The sequence below is a fragment of the Phialemonium atrogriseum genome (assembly GCF_030411735.1).
Source record: "Phialemonium atrogriseum strain 8032-3 unplaced genomic scaffold QBC33scaffold_47, whole genome shotgun sequence".
In the NCBI taxonomy this organism is placed as follows: domain Eukaryota; kingdom Fungi; phylum Ascomycota; class Sordariomycetes; order Cephalothecales; family Cephalothecaceae; genus Phialemonium; species Phialemonium atrogriseum.
This window is the reverse complement of record NW_026848184.1, coordinates 133,381-146,502: the sequence shown is the minus strand read 5'-3', so window position 1 is coordinate 146,502 and position 13,122 is coordinate 133,381. Positions and strand designations below refer to the sequence as shown.

General features: G+C 54.9%; 8 protein-coding genes and 1 non-coding gene across 9 annotated transcripts; 2 read left to right on the top strand and 7 right to left on the bottom strand.

The window, feature by feature from the left end:
- Positions 1–162: 162 nt before the first annotated feature.
- QBC33DRAFT_462101 (uncharacterized protein) lies at positions 163–891 on the bottom strand (the record flags this gene model as incomplete). The annotated part of the gene is made up of 1 exon (XM_060425055.1): positions 163–891. A coding segment is annotated over one exon (729 nt), but the record flags the coding sequence as incomplete, so codon positions are not given.
- Positions 892–1,076: 185 nt separating this feature from the next.
- Positions 1,077–1,415, bottom strand: QBC33DRAFT_423222 (uncharacterized protein; the record flags this gene model as incomplete). The annotated part of the gene is made up of 1 exon (XM_060424131.1): positions 1,077–1,415. A coding segment is annotated over one exon (339 nt), but the record flags the coding sequence as incomplete, so codon positions are not given.
- Positions 1,416–2,123: 708 nt separating this feature from the next.
- On the bottom strand, positions 2,124–4,159 carry QBC33DRAFT_552892 (glycoside hydrolase family 18 protein). Its single transcript, XM_060429344.1, has 4 exons — positions 3,598–4,159; positions 3,238–3,521; positions 3,132–3,159; positions 2,124–3,067 (listed from the first exon to the last, which is right to left on the bottom strand). The coding sequence occupies exons 1-4, from the start codon at positions 3,702–3,704 to the stop codon at positions 2,308–2,310; spliced, it is 1,179 nt and encodes a 392-aa protein (XP_060278339.1). The 5' UTR covers positions 3,705–4,159; the 3' UTR covers positions 2,124–2,307.
- On the top strand, positions 4,092–5,451 carry QBC33DRAFT_462184 (putative wd repeat-containing protein jip5 protein; the record flags this gene model as incomplete). Its single annotated transcript, XM_060425058.1, has 2 exons — positions 4,092–4,341; positions 4,415–5,451. The coding sequence occupies 2 exons, from the start codon at positions 4,092–4,094 to the stop codon at positions 5,449–5,451; spliced, it is 1,287 nt and encodes a 428-aa protein (XP_060278338.1).
- Positions 5,452–6,450: 999 nt separating this feature from the next.
- QBC33DRAFT_552882 (marvel domain-containing protein) lies at positions 6,451–7,641 on the bottom strand. The gene is made up of 2 exons (XM_060429343.1): positions 7,184–7,641; positions 6,451–7,121 (listed from the first exon to the last, which is right to left on the bottom strand). Exons 1-2 carry the CDS (start codon positions 7,260–7,262, stop codon positions 6,733–6,735), a joined length of 468 nt encoding a protein of 155 aa, XP_060278337.1. The 5' UTR covers positions 7,263–7,641; the 3' UTR covers positions 6,451–6,732.
- Positions 7,642–7,930: 289 nt separating this feature from the next.
- QBC33DRAFT_519883 (uncharacterized protein) lies at positions 7,931–8,824 on the top strand (the record flags this gene model as incomplete). The annotated part of the gene is made up of 5 exons (XM_060426317.1): positions 7,931–8,019; positions 8,062–8,290; positions 8,350–8,372; positions 8,465–8,540; positions 8,636–8,824. 5 exons carry the CDS (start codon positions 7,931–7,933, stop codon positions 8,822–8,824), a joined length of 606 nt encoding a protein of 201 aa, XP_060278336.1.
- A 649-nt stretch (positions 8,825–9,473) lies between these two features.
- Positions 9,474–9,895, bottom strand: QBC33DRAFT_564140 (uncharacterized protein; the record flags this gene model as incomplete). Its single annotated transcript, XM_060430340.1, has 2 exons — positions 9,474–9,589; positions 9,628–9,895. The coding sequence occupies 2 exons, from the start codon at positions 9,893–9,895 to the stop codon at positions 9,474–9,476; spliced, it is 384 nt and encodes a 127-aa protein (XP_060278335.1).
- Positions 9,896–10,962: 1,067 nt separating this feature from the next.
- QBC33DRAFT_t82 lies at positions 10,963–11,072 on the bottom strand. The gene has a single exon. It is a non-coding gene; the product is annotated as a tRNA-Leu (tRNA).
- A 407-nt stretch (positions 11,073–11,479) lies between these two features.
- QBC33DRAFT_293485 (uncharacterized protein) lies at positions 11,480–13,007 on the bottom strand. Its single transcript, XM_060423359.1, has one exon. The coding sequence runs from the start codon at positions 12,691–12,693 to the stop codon at positions 11,653–11,655; it is 1,041 nt and encodes a 346-aa protein (XP_060278334.1). The 5' UTR covers positions 12,694–13,007; the 3' UTR covers positions 11,480–11,652.
- Positions 13,008–13,122: the final 115 nt, after the last annotated feature.

The following is a 13,122-nucleotide window of genomic DNA, read 5'->3' as shown; positions in this document are numbered from 1 at the left end:
ACTTCCTGCCTTTCTACTGCTTACAGCAGTACTTTCACTAGTTGAATACTTTGCTTCCACAACCTACCTCTTTGGTCACAACCTAACCTTTTGAGCTTCCCAGCCCTTCGCCCACCGCGTCAAAGACCACCCACGATGTTTCTTGATCACCTTCTCAATATCCTATAACTCACCCGGATCAAAGTTGCAGCGAACCAAGGAAGTGTTATTGACAATATCCCGGACCGCTTGCGGGAAGTCCTCGAAGGTGTAGCACGTGTTGCTCCTCCTTTGGTAGGAAGATGGAGTCGGTAGAAGTTCCCGAGCGTAGCACTCGTCCAGAGCGGACTGCCAGGCAACGTCTCGCTGAAGTATCGTTTGGAATATCTCTGAGCATCTGCCGGGCGCCGGCTCGCCGTCCAAGACCATGGTGAACGAACCTGCCGGCATTCCCGCGGAAATGAGAGTTAAAGCTTCAACGATCCACTCAGCCACATGGGCGGTAACATCCCAAGCAATGTCCGCTGGCGAAATATCCTCGGGGTCATGAACTTGTCTGCTATGCCAAACATGCCCCAAGAAGACATTTCTCCATAGATTAACACGGCGCTCAACGCGAAGAAGTGGGTTTTCCTGGCAGAATGGAATTAGGCCTTGGGCATGGCATGCTGGGTTTGACACAGCTTGGTGATCTTCCTGTAATAGGATCTTTCGTATTTGAACACGCCTGTTCTTTTGGAGAGACCTGAGAAACTCGATGGCTGCGGCTGCTGCTGAAAAGCGGTATTTTGAACCATCGAAATAATCCCAGGATCCAGGACGGCCGTCGAACGCGTAGTCCAGATCCGTTAGGTAGTCCTCTGTGGGAATAGCCCATGGCTCAGGATCTTGCAAAAGGATCTCATGGGGATCAGGGGGGTCAAGATACGACAAGGATGGGAGGGTTGCTATGGTGAACTCCAGGCGCTGGACTGAGGCAAGCTGCAGCGTATATTCAATGAATTGGCTATACACTGAGGGTGCCTCACCCCAATAGAGGCGATCGGACCAGTGGGGAGAATCCCTCTGCCCGCCGTTATCCGGTCTTCTTGTATCTGATCCAGGAGAGGCAGAAACCGTGGATACTCGCGAGCAACTTCGTGATAGATGTCTGTGGTGATGCAGGGCCACGCATATTCGAGCATGCGACTTCTCATGTTGTACGAGCCTGCCATTCTGGAATTGAAGCGGCCTGCCCTTTTGCGCATGTCCTCAGTGTACACAGTAGTGAAGGTGATGGTGTTTGTGCGCAGAGCGACGCCCTTCATTTCTTCGGCTACAAGCCTACATGTGGACATGAGCGCTAGATCGATGAGTTTGTTGTTGGTAGCAGTTAGCTTGCCCGACTGAAAATTGAAGACGTAGCCATTTTCAACTATGACATAGAGTTGGTATATGATGTTTCAGAGCTCTGGCGGGAGGCTGAGAAAGCATGCACCCGCAGACATAGCCTGGAACGAAATGCGGCCTGAGACTGTGATTTCTCTCTCAGGGTCGTCGAAAAGAAAGAAGAGAATCAGTCAAATGGTGGAGGTGCGGTTTCGAGGTTTGCGTACTTGGTGCTGGAGTGGGCGGGAGAAGAGAGGCGGCAGACGGGTTGGAAACAGTTCCAGTTCTTCTCCACTGCTGTCTTCCCTTGCTGCTGCATCGCCGTGGCTCAATAATAACTCACTCACCAAATAAAAACACTAAAGCCTCGACGTGCATTTCGCAAACTATAATATTTATATTTGGAACTGGCTATTTGGAACCGACTCTTTGCGCATGACGCAAGCAGCTGAGGCAGGCGTCGGGAGGAATGGCCAGGGCACTGCCAGGCGAGTAAAATTACGAAGTTTGGAATGTCTCCTTCTTCTGAGCATAGTCTCAACCTTCTATGACAGTACCCCCTAGAGTACCGCTTATCGTTGAAAAGAGATGGGCTGAGAAGAGACGGACTGGGAGACAATACTCGACTGGGTAATCACTTTGGGTATGACTGATGCACCCTTGAGAGGGATTCCACTTGGATATGGATGGAAACCCATGCTCTGTCACCAACAACTCACTTGTAATTTGCAAAGGACGGCGAAGGAGAACGGGCGTGGAATCCTGAATTGGAAACCGCCACCACAAAACAAACCGGAAGTGAAGGACGGCCTTCGTGTATTTCTTACAGGCAATCTACCTAATAACAGGATTTCTCAGCTGCAGCACTATCTTTGCGGTTGACATTCAAGTCGCCCTGTCATACTCAAGATAATAGCAAGTTTCCATTAGCTTCTCCTAGGAGATTTCAAGGCAACAACATCATAACTCATCTTTCGCCGCCCTCCGCACGGCTACGGCATTACTAACGGCGTTGAAATGCTCAAAGACAGGGGCGTCCTCGCCAAGGCCCCATGCAAAGACACCTCCAAGTCTCCTCTTATCGACAATGTGCGAGAACTTGCGTGTCACGGCATCAACGGTGTCGAAGGTCCACCACATATCTTCTTCCTCGTCCCAGTAATAGTAGCCACCATGCTGGTCGTCATACATCCCGTCGAGAAGCGCCCGGTTGAATGATTCGGCAACGTCTTGGGGAACTGGATCGTGCCAAGAAAACCCACCAGTCCGGCCCAGGTCTGCTCCGGTCTCTGGGTCTTCTAATAGAAGCGTTGGGCAGCCGATCGGGGAGGTAGGTATCTTACACGAATCGTGCTCGGTCCGAAAGTACTTGACGTAGAAGCCGAAGCCCAAGTTGAGACTTTGCGGAGATGCCCCATTTGCAACATAGGCGTCAACGGCAGCAAGACTAAGGTCGACGCCACTGTGATGCTTCGTGATGTTGTCCCGTCGATTCATCAAGTCGTACGCCATGACGTTCAGAAAATCCAGATGCTTCATGATGAGAGGGACAGTCTCGCGAGTGAAGGCAAGCATGTCCCGGGGCAGGCCCGGCACCGCTGCCGAGATGAGCTTCTCGGAGCCCAGAGCCTTCCGCAATTCGCCGAGGAGTAGAGAGTATGCGCCAATCTCCCACGCCTTGGCCTCGTTGGGCACCTTCTTGTAGTCTTCGCCGTTACCACTGTGAGAGAGGACGGAAGGGTCAGAATCAAAACAAGCTTCGCAGACAAGTTGCTGCATCTTACCCCGGATATTCCCAGTCAATGTCAACTCCTAGATAAACTAATCAGTAATCAATGGTCCCGGAAGTATCAATCCAGATTTGATCAACGCTAAACCATGGTGACTGACCATCCGCCCCCGTATCGGAAACCATGCGGGCCACGTTCTCGGCAAACGCTCGTCGTCTCTCTTCAGACAAGGAGGCGGCCGAAAAGCCATAGGTGTCGCCCCAACCGCCAATGGCCACCATGACCTTCGTTCCTGGACGAAAGTTGGCGCGGACTTGGTCAACCGTTGTGAACAGAGGCCATTCCGAACGGCCCGGCTCGTTGAACAGGGTTGAACCCATGAAAGCGAGGGTCACATGGGTGACCTCTTGAAGCCGATCGGGCGATGGCATAATCGGATGTTGACTGCCGAGATGGAACGTTAGGCTGGACAGACTCAACTGTGGCCGGAAGAAAGGCGAGGGGGTAGAAGGATACACACCCGGTGAGGTACATGATGCATCTTGGCGACCTGGCGACAACTGCAGCTGGCATTGCAAGAATAGAAATCGAGAGCCAGGAAAGAATAGTCGGCCAGGTGAGATTCATGTTGGCGGTCTCGGGTCGACTATGAAATTACAGGTCCGACCTATCGCGCGTGTAAACTATCTCTTGGGTGGCTTCAATTCCAGCAGCATGCGTCTGGAATGATGCGTCTTGATGATGGAGTTGGGGTCCGTTGTATCCATGATTTTCCCCAGGGGCAGACGTGGTAATTACAGCACACATTGGATGGATCCATGCTCGCTCGGTACTTTGTCTGTATGTACATAATTTATGTACAAGACATACACTACCTAGGCACCCCCGCATTGCGCGATGTGGGGACTGCCTAATTATAGCACAGCAAGGGTGGAAAAATTCGCATCAGAATCTATGGTCGAAAAGCAAAGCAAGAGAGAAAAGCATCCATGGCCAATTGCAACCGCTGGCACCATGTTTGAGAATCTTTGCACCCTCCCGCTGAGGGCCGACATCTTCACCCAGGTCCTTCACCCGTCCGAGCCTCTTCTGACTGTGGGTTTGTCAAGCGGCCACGTCGAGTGCTTCCGTCTGCCTTCTAGCGCGGACGAAGGCAGTGAGGGCAGCAACTCCACAACCGGCAGGGGCCTGATCAAAAGCATATGGAGCACGCGCAGGCACAAGGGGAGTTGCCGCTGTCTTGCCTACAGCCATGACGGGGAATGTACGTCTGTTGGCTCGCCGCCGAACCTGTCTCTCGCGTCTCGCGTTGGATCGACGAAACTGACAAGCTTCAGCTCTTTTCTCTGCCGGGACCGACGGCATTGTCAAGCACTTCTCTCCCACCACCGGCGTTGTCACCTCCAAGATCGCCCTTCCGCCCCGCACGAGCTCGTCCGACGACACCGACTCGCCCGCGATAATGCACGCCCTGTCCCCGCAGACGATGCTCCTCGGCACCGATTCGGGCGCGCTCTACATCTTCGACATCCGCGAGAGCGGCACGCTGAACCCGCAGCCGGTGCGGAAGCACATCCCCCACGACGACTACATCACCAGCCTCACCCCGCTGCCGCCCTCGGCCGAGAGCACGTCGGGCTTCCCCAAGCAGTGGGTGTCGACGGGCGGCACCACGCTGGCCGTCACCGACCTGCGACACGGCATCCTGGCCAGGTCCGAAGACCAGGAGGACGAGCTGCTGTGCTCGACCATGATCCCCACCGGTCTGGGCCCAAAGCGCCTCCGGAACAACGGTGTCGTGGCCGTCGGCACCGGTGGCGGGGTCCTGACCTTGTGGGACCAAGGCTCCTGGGACGACCAGCAGGAGCGCATCTACGTCGGCGGTGGGAAGTCTAAGAAGGATGGCGAGAGCCTCGATGCCATCGTCAGGGTCCCGGAGGAGCTGGGGTGGGGCAAGAAGGTGGTGGTGGGCATGGGGGATGGGAGCCTGAGCGTCGTCGACCTCAAGCGGCGAGAGATCCAGAGCACCCTGAAGCACGACGAGGTCGAGGGCGTCGTTGCCATCAATTTTGACAGCCAGGGCAGGATGATCAGCGGGGGCGGAAGAACAGTAAAGGTCTGGGCAGAAAACGAGACCGGTGATGGCGAACAGGAGGAGGAGGAGGCTGGTGCTCAGGAGAAGGGCAACAAAAGACTGGGGGGGAGTGATGGTGGTGGTGATGGCGACGACGACGACGACGACGGCGAGAACGATGACGATAATAGCGACAGTGACTCGTTTCCTGCTAAATCCTCAAAGCAGCCGAAGAAAAAGCGCAGAAAAGGCAGGGGTAACCAGGCCCCCAAGATAGCGGCGTTCCCAGGTTTGGATTGAGCCTGGTAGGTAGGAAACCGGTTTCCATGCGATACCCAAATCGATATCAATTCCAGTGCAGAACCTATCAAGGAGAGATAATCTAGGCTGGCTTGTCTCATGCGTGGCCTCGTCATGGCAAAGCCGCGAGACGGCACCGCTCAAGCGCTGGGCCGTGTATAATCCAGCCCGCATACCCTTCTGCCACACCTCGCACACGAATCTTTCCTGTCCCTCCCGTCCAGTCTCAGATGTGATGGTCCCGCCCACCTTTTTGTTGGAGAAGGTGTTGCCCATCATCGTCGTCCACACGCCTTGCCTGGCACCGGCATGCCCTTTTGTCGAGGTCCATGTGCCCAACAGAAGATGACCGACGCGATCTCCTTGACAGGCAGGTACGCGCCCCTCTCTGCCTCGCTGTAAAAGAACCGGCAGTTCCTCGACCAGCTTATCTAGGCCAGCTGCGCCAGGTTGTGGAAGGCAGGCCCACCCTGTTAGCAAGGCCAGGTCAGGATAGATGCAGCCAGTAATGTTGACTGTGTCAAGGCAGATGCCAAGGTTAGGGCACTCAACCTGCTACACCACCTCCCAGCATATCTCCCACGCATCCACGCGCATGGCCCAGCAGAGGCTCTTGTGGGCAAACCGCAATGGTAGATCTTGCAGGCAGCGGCGACCTGGGCAGCCGCGGAGGGTTGCGACAGGGAGGAGCCCTGGGTAGAAGGGAACAGACGCATAGCCATATTTCTGTGCCATGCCAGCCTGTGGCCCAGGGCATGGTCGGCGAAGCACCGGTCCAGAGACATGGAGCAGATGGCCAGTCTACAAACCATTTTCGCGGCTCTGGGTATGAATGGATTAGGAGAAATCATGACAGATGGAGAACCCTGGATCAAGCACGGGAAGCAGTTGAACATGAAAATCTTAAAGGACGACCCGCTCATCGATGCAGGGTATGATGAAACTGATGCATACTGCAGGCCAGAGGAGCAACGGCTCCGGACCGCGCACGAAAAAGAGAATTGTCAACGGCTCGATAAGAACGTGTCATTAGAGTATTATGTTTTGATATCATATCTCGGGGAAAGCGAGATAGCACGCCAATGACTCCGGCTATATACCCAAACATATGGTCCTGATAGACTAACATCGAGGGGCTTGAGTTTACCTGTATTTAGGAAACGACGTGGGTATCCCATTTGCTGACATGCATATATATTTCTGAAAACCACAAAACTTCTACCGGCTTGCCCTTCCACCCTCCACCTCTCGTCCCCCTTTTATCTTAGTGTCGCGCAGCATCTAGGCTCCGACATAGGGCTTGGTGTGACTGTGGGTAGTTCCACGGCGCGAGCGCATCGACTCGATAGTGTCGAGGACGGTGAGGGCGGTGAACAGGGCCCAGAGGAAGAAGCCGAAGGTGATGGCGGCGGTGATGGAGCCGCAGACGGAGTTGCCGTCGCAGCTGTATGGCCCGCCGAAGCCGACGGCCAGGGCGATAGAGCCGGCGAACCAGAAGATCATGGTGATAGCCTCGAGCACGAGTGAAGCCAGGCGGTGGAAGACACGGGTGTAGTAGAGCGGTGTGAGGCCCACGTAGGCGAGGACGAGCAGCGACCAGATCGAGTTGAAGAGCATGAAGTTGACCCTACTCGGGGAGCTGGCCCAGGGGCCATCGAAGACACTGACGACTAGAAGGGCATAGGTTAGCGGTGCGAAGTCGAGAGGATAGGGGACCGCGGGGGAGCCGTACCGTAGGCTGTCAGACCCAGCTCAACGATGGAGAACACCACCGCCACGAGGTGGATGATACCGACGAATCCGAATATCATGTTGACGGCTCAATTACTACTAATTGGATCAAGGTATAGAAATAAGCAGGACTTGAAGGTCTGGATATGTGGAAGACAGGAAGGGTGGAGGTTGTATTTGTGCAGCAAAAGAGAAGCGAAAGAGGCAGGACCTGCGATGAGGATTCACAAGTCAATTTATCAGTGGGGGACACGATCAGCCGCTGGGCTGGTTTGCAAGATTTTGGGCATGAAGTGACGTGGGCACTGAGTGGCCAACTCGGCTATGTGGAAAATGAGTGGCTGAGAAGCAAGAAATCCCTGGGCAAGTCAATCAATCTCTTGGCCCGAATTCCAGACATGATGGTTTGAGGGTGAATGCAGACCTGTTAAAAGAATGCAATTCTCCGATCATGAGGTCATCGCTGCACCGGCGGGCGCTAGGGAGTAGCCTTACGTAGCTTGGTGCAGCCACAACAGGGTTGTAACCGTACGCCACCTATGACGTAATGCGCGACCGGCATATTACCACGTGACGGAAAGATTAAGGGTCCCCCCCCTATCAGCTGACTGCTAAGCAACCATTGGGCCAATTGGAAGACTATCTGCTCAGTCACCGGGGTCTGGAAGCTGGGCGGATTCCTTTGGGCATCGTCGCCGATGCATGGATCTGTGTCTGATCGGGGAACCTGCGTTTCCCCTTCGGAGCCATGTTCCACCGACTCTGGAAACCCAACATACCCAGCCGGCAAGGCAGTCAAGATCGACCTAGGCTCTCAGAGAATGGATACTTCAAAGAGTAATCCCGAGGTCTAAATTCATACCTCTGTGCTATGCGTAGACCTGGTGACCTTTGCTCTTCCAGGGAACCCCACACCCCTGATTTGGGCAGTGGTCCTGAGCATCTTTCTGGTAGTGAGACGAGTGCCTCCACTCATACCGACCAGCTGGAGACGGATAATCATGGTATGCGGCCACCGACAAGGCTAAGAGAAAGGCTTGCCGAGCTCTTCGACGAAGACATCACGGGCAGGATCCTGCGCACCACGATTATTGGACTGTCAGACAATGTGAGAAATTAGCAAGTCGCAATCTAGAAGTGATGTTTTGTGTTGTTGGCGGCTTGCAGAACCCTCCCACCTCGTATCCCGAGTACGTGCTCTAGGACGGGCCTGGAGTGGGCCTGGAGCGGGGCGTTTTGTCTTCCACAAACCCAGCTTCTGGACATGTGGGTTCTTCCCAAGATGCATCTATTCTCTGCTCGAGCGTGCCATACGAATCGAGAGGTCTAGGCGGACGGACCGCAAGTATCGCTGCTCCGTAAGAAGCTGCGGAGCATCGGCGAGCCCGGGTCGGAACCAATTCACGCTGCCGCTGAGCGTACCGACACCCACGACATGTCTTCCAGGGTCTAGCTGTCGATGCGCCAGTGGTGGGAGCTTCTCCACGACGAGAAAGCGCTGCAACCGGTCCTGACCGCCACAAGCTCGCTCTTCGCCCGGTATAACGACAAGGTCAGCGCCATCCGCTCGCGGGACAAGCTGATGCAGGAGGGCGTCGCCACTACCAGCCTGGGCGACGCCTTCCTGGTCTTCATCGTCTAGATGTGCAATCTAGACCTGCTCCGCCGGCCGCTGCCTGCCGCTCTGGGACTTTGCCGCGCCGATCGGGCACGGCGGCGAAACCGCCCCTGCCAGACTCGTCCGTGGGGTTTATTTCCGCCAACTGTATGCTGGTTCTCTCGCAATCGCTGGCTGGCCGGGGGTAGGGAGGGCTTGCCAGGCGGTATCTGGACACCGCCGTGGCGCTTGTCGAGAACACCTTGGTCCTGTCGCTCGCGGTGAGCGAGCCCGGCTGATCTTGAGTGGGGGGCACGTCTCGGCCGAGAATGGGGAGGAGGGGAGGACATTTGAGGCGATCGAAGAACGCAACCGCGAGTCACAACTCGAGGGATCACAAGAGGTATTGGGACCACAGGCTTGTGTATGTGGATTAGTATTTGATCAACTTCGGCACCCTGTTGCTCAGAATGGACGTAGTCTGAAGGGGAGACGGTAGAAATGACGAATATCCAGCGGTTACCAAGCAGAATCTGGAAGCAAATAAAATCAGTAACCAGGGGAGATTGCCAGCCGACCAATGGACAAGGGAAAAGAAACGATTCTAGCCTCTCTAGGTTGAAAAACAATCCAGAATACTCTCCGCCTCTCCTGCTCCCGTCCAGTTTTGCTACGGTGGCAACGACATCAGGGGTTACAGGAGCGGCGGATTCTCATGGTTACCGGACTCGATGCTGAGCTGCAAGTACTCGATCGTCCTCATCAGGGATCCAACGATGGACCAGGCTTTGGAAGAGTTTCCACCGCCGACTTTGGCAAGATGTTAGCATGGGTCGTTTGCGCTTGACGGGGACACGTCCTCACGTCATTGAAGGCGCCGATGATGAAGGCCTGGAGATCCTCGACAGACAGCTGATCCATCGTGGCCAGCAGCACAGCATTCCACGAACGAGCACAGAGACGCTCCGAATCGCAATAGAATTGTGGGTGCCTGTCTCGGTCGACAAACTGCGCTGCAGCTACTACCATGGCGTGCAGAATAAAAATCAGCCGAGGAAGTTCGTCGGGATCATAGGCTCTTTTCCAAAACTGAGTCTCGTAGAGGATCGGATCCATGGCTGAATGAAGCTGAAGTAGACAAATTGATACGATCTCCTCTATAATCTCAGGGGCTTGGAATGGTAAGTTCGTGCTGTCGAGATTTTCGAGTGGAAGAACTACTCCAATGTTTGGAGCTGCCACAACTATTAACTCTTCTCTTCTGCTCGAGATATTGATCAGAACTATCTATTATCCTACCCACTCCTGACTCGAATTATTACGGAAGCTCTCGGTTGGCTCTCAGGTCCCACATCCCACATTGGCAATATGGCCACGATTTCTCCTGGCCAGGATCACCCAGTGGGTGTAGTAGTGATCCAACTAGGCCTAGTCGGTTGCTGATATCAAACTGTGGAAGTCTTTCTCAAATGCCTCGACCAGTCAAATATCAATAATGCATATGTATCCGGGATGAAGAAAGAGTTGAATATGTACGGAAACGAGTGACTACCTTGTCCCATTTCACCCACCTGGTAGCCCACATATATTGTAGGAAAGAACCATGTCCGAAATACGATTTCTACACTCTCTATTCGGTACCTTCTATAGCGTTAGGTATACCATCTGCTAGCTTATAGCTATGCTTGTGCTTTCAAGGCCACGTCTCTCGAGATACTTCCTACAGACAATGTAAGTGCTCTGGAGCATTTCGCACAAAAGCTAGTTTAGTGGAGCGGCATCCATCTACGACTAGACTCCTTCTTAGAATTCTTATTAAAACCCCCGTAGCCCTAGGCTCCCTGTTCATTATAGAATGCACCAACCAGGCAGAGCTGCCATGCCAGGAGCTCCCTCACTGGCAGCAACTCTCCGCACCGTCAAAGGAAGGTTCGCTATTTCTAATAGCCTTGAATAAAGAATACAAGTAAAAAAATGATCATGATAAAAGTGGGAGCCAGCCACTAGACTCTTAAGGAATTAAGGATATGAAAGGTGTATCTCAAGCAAAGCGCCCTATTCAGCTATCTTGCCTTGAATGAGCTGCTTTGTTTTTTTTAAAAAAATTTAAAATGTTCAAGATCATACTCAGGATCATACTGGAAAAGTTTTGAGAGAAACCAAAAAAAATGAAGTGAGGAACTTGACAAGAGAGGGATTCGAACCCTCGCCTCTTGCGAGACTACGAAGAATTAATTGACTTTGTGGAAGTGCATCCTGAACGTAGCGCCTTAGACCGCTCGGCCATCTTGCCTTGCTTCTTGCTTGGATTCTGCGCCTCCTAAATAGACTCTTAGCCCCACCTCAAAACAGGATTGTAGATCACGTGTACAGATGGCTGTATCTTGCGACATAATAAACCCATATTTCCTCAAGGGACTCCTGTAACGCCATCTGGGGGGAAATATACCTGCCAATGACGACGGACACTCTTGGCAGCGGAATCCGGCTTTGGCTGTCGCGCAAGGCATTTGTAACCAGGAAGACATCAGTAAGATTGAGAAACTTGCCGGATCTGTCCTTCTGATGGTGCTGTCAGCCCTGCCACGAAGAGGTGAAACGGCACGTTTCCGTCATTGTCACAAAGCGAAATACAGAGTATACCCAGAAATGATTGGATTCGCCGCCTGATTGAGAACTACCAAAACTTACGAATGTCTCTCCTGTTAGTTTACCATGGTCTTCCCGGGAAGGCTAGAGGAATTGGGGGCAGTTTCTAGGGAGCTATCAAGCCCTGTGGAATCATCCCATGTGTCGGGAATAATAAAAACCATCACCACCATGGTTTGGTAGCGGTGCAAAGCTGCTAATTATACATCATTAGATTAACCGAGTTAGAACTTGATGGCCCCGTCTTGACCCGGCGCCGGGAGATGGCCAGTTGCGCTCCCCGTGGAGCGCCCCAACCCCATCTTCTCCCTCATGGCGTTTACAAAAGTCGCCACCACAACCACGCCGGTCGCCGCCCAGACGCCCCACTGCCCGACAGAAGATATGGGCTCGACCTCGAGCAGATCCCGCGCCATAGAGTGGAGATACTGCTCCGACGACACGGCCATAAACACGGCCGCGGCCGGAAGCGACACCAGCAGCGCCATCCCGACGACCGTCCTCGCGGGCCCGAGCTGGCTCCACGGCCCGGCGGCCGCGTCCCTCACCACCTCCTCGGAACCGCGCTCCTCGTCCGGCCGCCTCCCGCTCAGCCCCGCCGACTGCGGCAGGGCGATAGCCAGCAACGCCACGGCCGACAGCACGACCGCGGGGATCCCGACCCTGCGCACCACCCACGCGACCCTCGACGCGACCGATCCCAGGACGGCGACGTCCTCGGGCGTGCCGAACACGGCCGCACGGCCGACCAGGACGCCGTGATTGTGGCTGCGACGGCACGCGGCGGCCGGGTCTGGGCCCGGGCCCGGGCCCGGGCCCGGGTTCCCGGCTGAGAGGAGGCGGCCCAGGCGCGTGACGGCGGCGAAGGCGACGGCCGAGCCGGCGGTCACGGCCGCACCCCAGGCGCGTATGAGCGGGCGGGCGGCGGAGGCGCCGGCGCGCCGCGAGGCGAGGAGGAGCCAGCAGGCGATGACGACGGCGAGGCCGAGGAATTCGAGGGCGACGAAGATATCAAGGGGGGCCGGCGCGGAGGAAGAGGAGGAGGAGGAGGAGGAGGAGGAGGAGATGTTGACCAGCAGGACGACGGCATCGACGGCGGCGACGGCGGTGCGGGTCGTGAAGGCGGCTAGGGCGGCGCGGAAGAGCCAGCCGCGGGGGAGGGGTAGGAGGAGGGCGACGACCAGGGAGTAGGTGTGCGCGCGCGGGAGGAGCGAGTACGGGCTGGAGAGGGGCGCGACGCAAATTTGGCCGTCGGCGGCTGCCATGGCCGTGATGTATGTGATCCTGTTCCGATCGGCGGGTTTATTGTTGAGATGGATAAGAGGCTTTCCGCGAGTAATAATTGTGACTTCAACTGCAACTCATTCTCAGCTGTATGCCCGTCTCAGTGCGGCTCGCGAGGAGGTCGCTGGAGGTATATATGCAGCAATTGATTGTGGCTGCCTCATTTGGTGCTGTGACATTTTGGTGGTTACGCCTCGGCATCTTTTCCCCATGCGGCCTGGTTCTAGGCAATGGTGGTGGCTGTGTCACGATACTTTAGCGAGGTGTTTTTCAGGGCCTGTTTCCAAGTCAACAAAGAGTGCCTTGACAAACTCGAAAACTTGCACGTGAAATAACAAGGAAGCAAAGAAGAGAAGCGGCACTGTGCCCCCAGCATTATTACCGACGCGAACCCCTAATTTGGGTTTTTT

Excerpts from the sequence above, each read along its gene's own strand:
- QBC33DRAFT_552882 (XM_060429343.1), bottom strand. The coding sequence starts at position 7,262 with ATGATATTCGGATTCGTCGGTATCATCCACCTCGTGGCGGTGGTGTTC. Across the intron at positions 7,122-7,183 it reads GCTGGGTCTGACAGCCTACG|TCGTCAGTGTCTTCGATGGC; the intron begins GTACGGCTCCCC and ends ATGCCCTTCTAG.
- QBC33DRAFT_552892 (XM_060429344.1), bottom strand. The coding sequence starts at position 3,704 with ATGAATCTCACCTGGCCGACTATTCTTTCCTGGCTCTCGATTTCTATT. Across the intron at positions 3,522-3,597 it reads TGCATCATGTACCTCACCGG|TCAACATCCGATTATGCCAT; the intron begins GTGTGTATCCTT and ends CCATCTCGGCAG. Across the intron at positions 3,160-3,237 it reads TTCCGATACGGGGGCGGATG|GAGTTGACATTGACTGGGAA; the intron begins GTCAGTCACCAT and ends TAGTTTATCTAG.
- QBC33DRAFT_293485 (XM_060423359.1), bottom strand. The coding sequence starts at position 12,693 with ATGGCAGCCGCCGACGGCCAAATTTGCGTCGCGCCCCTCTCCAGCCCG.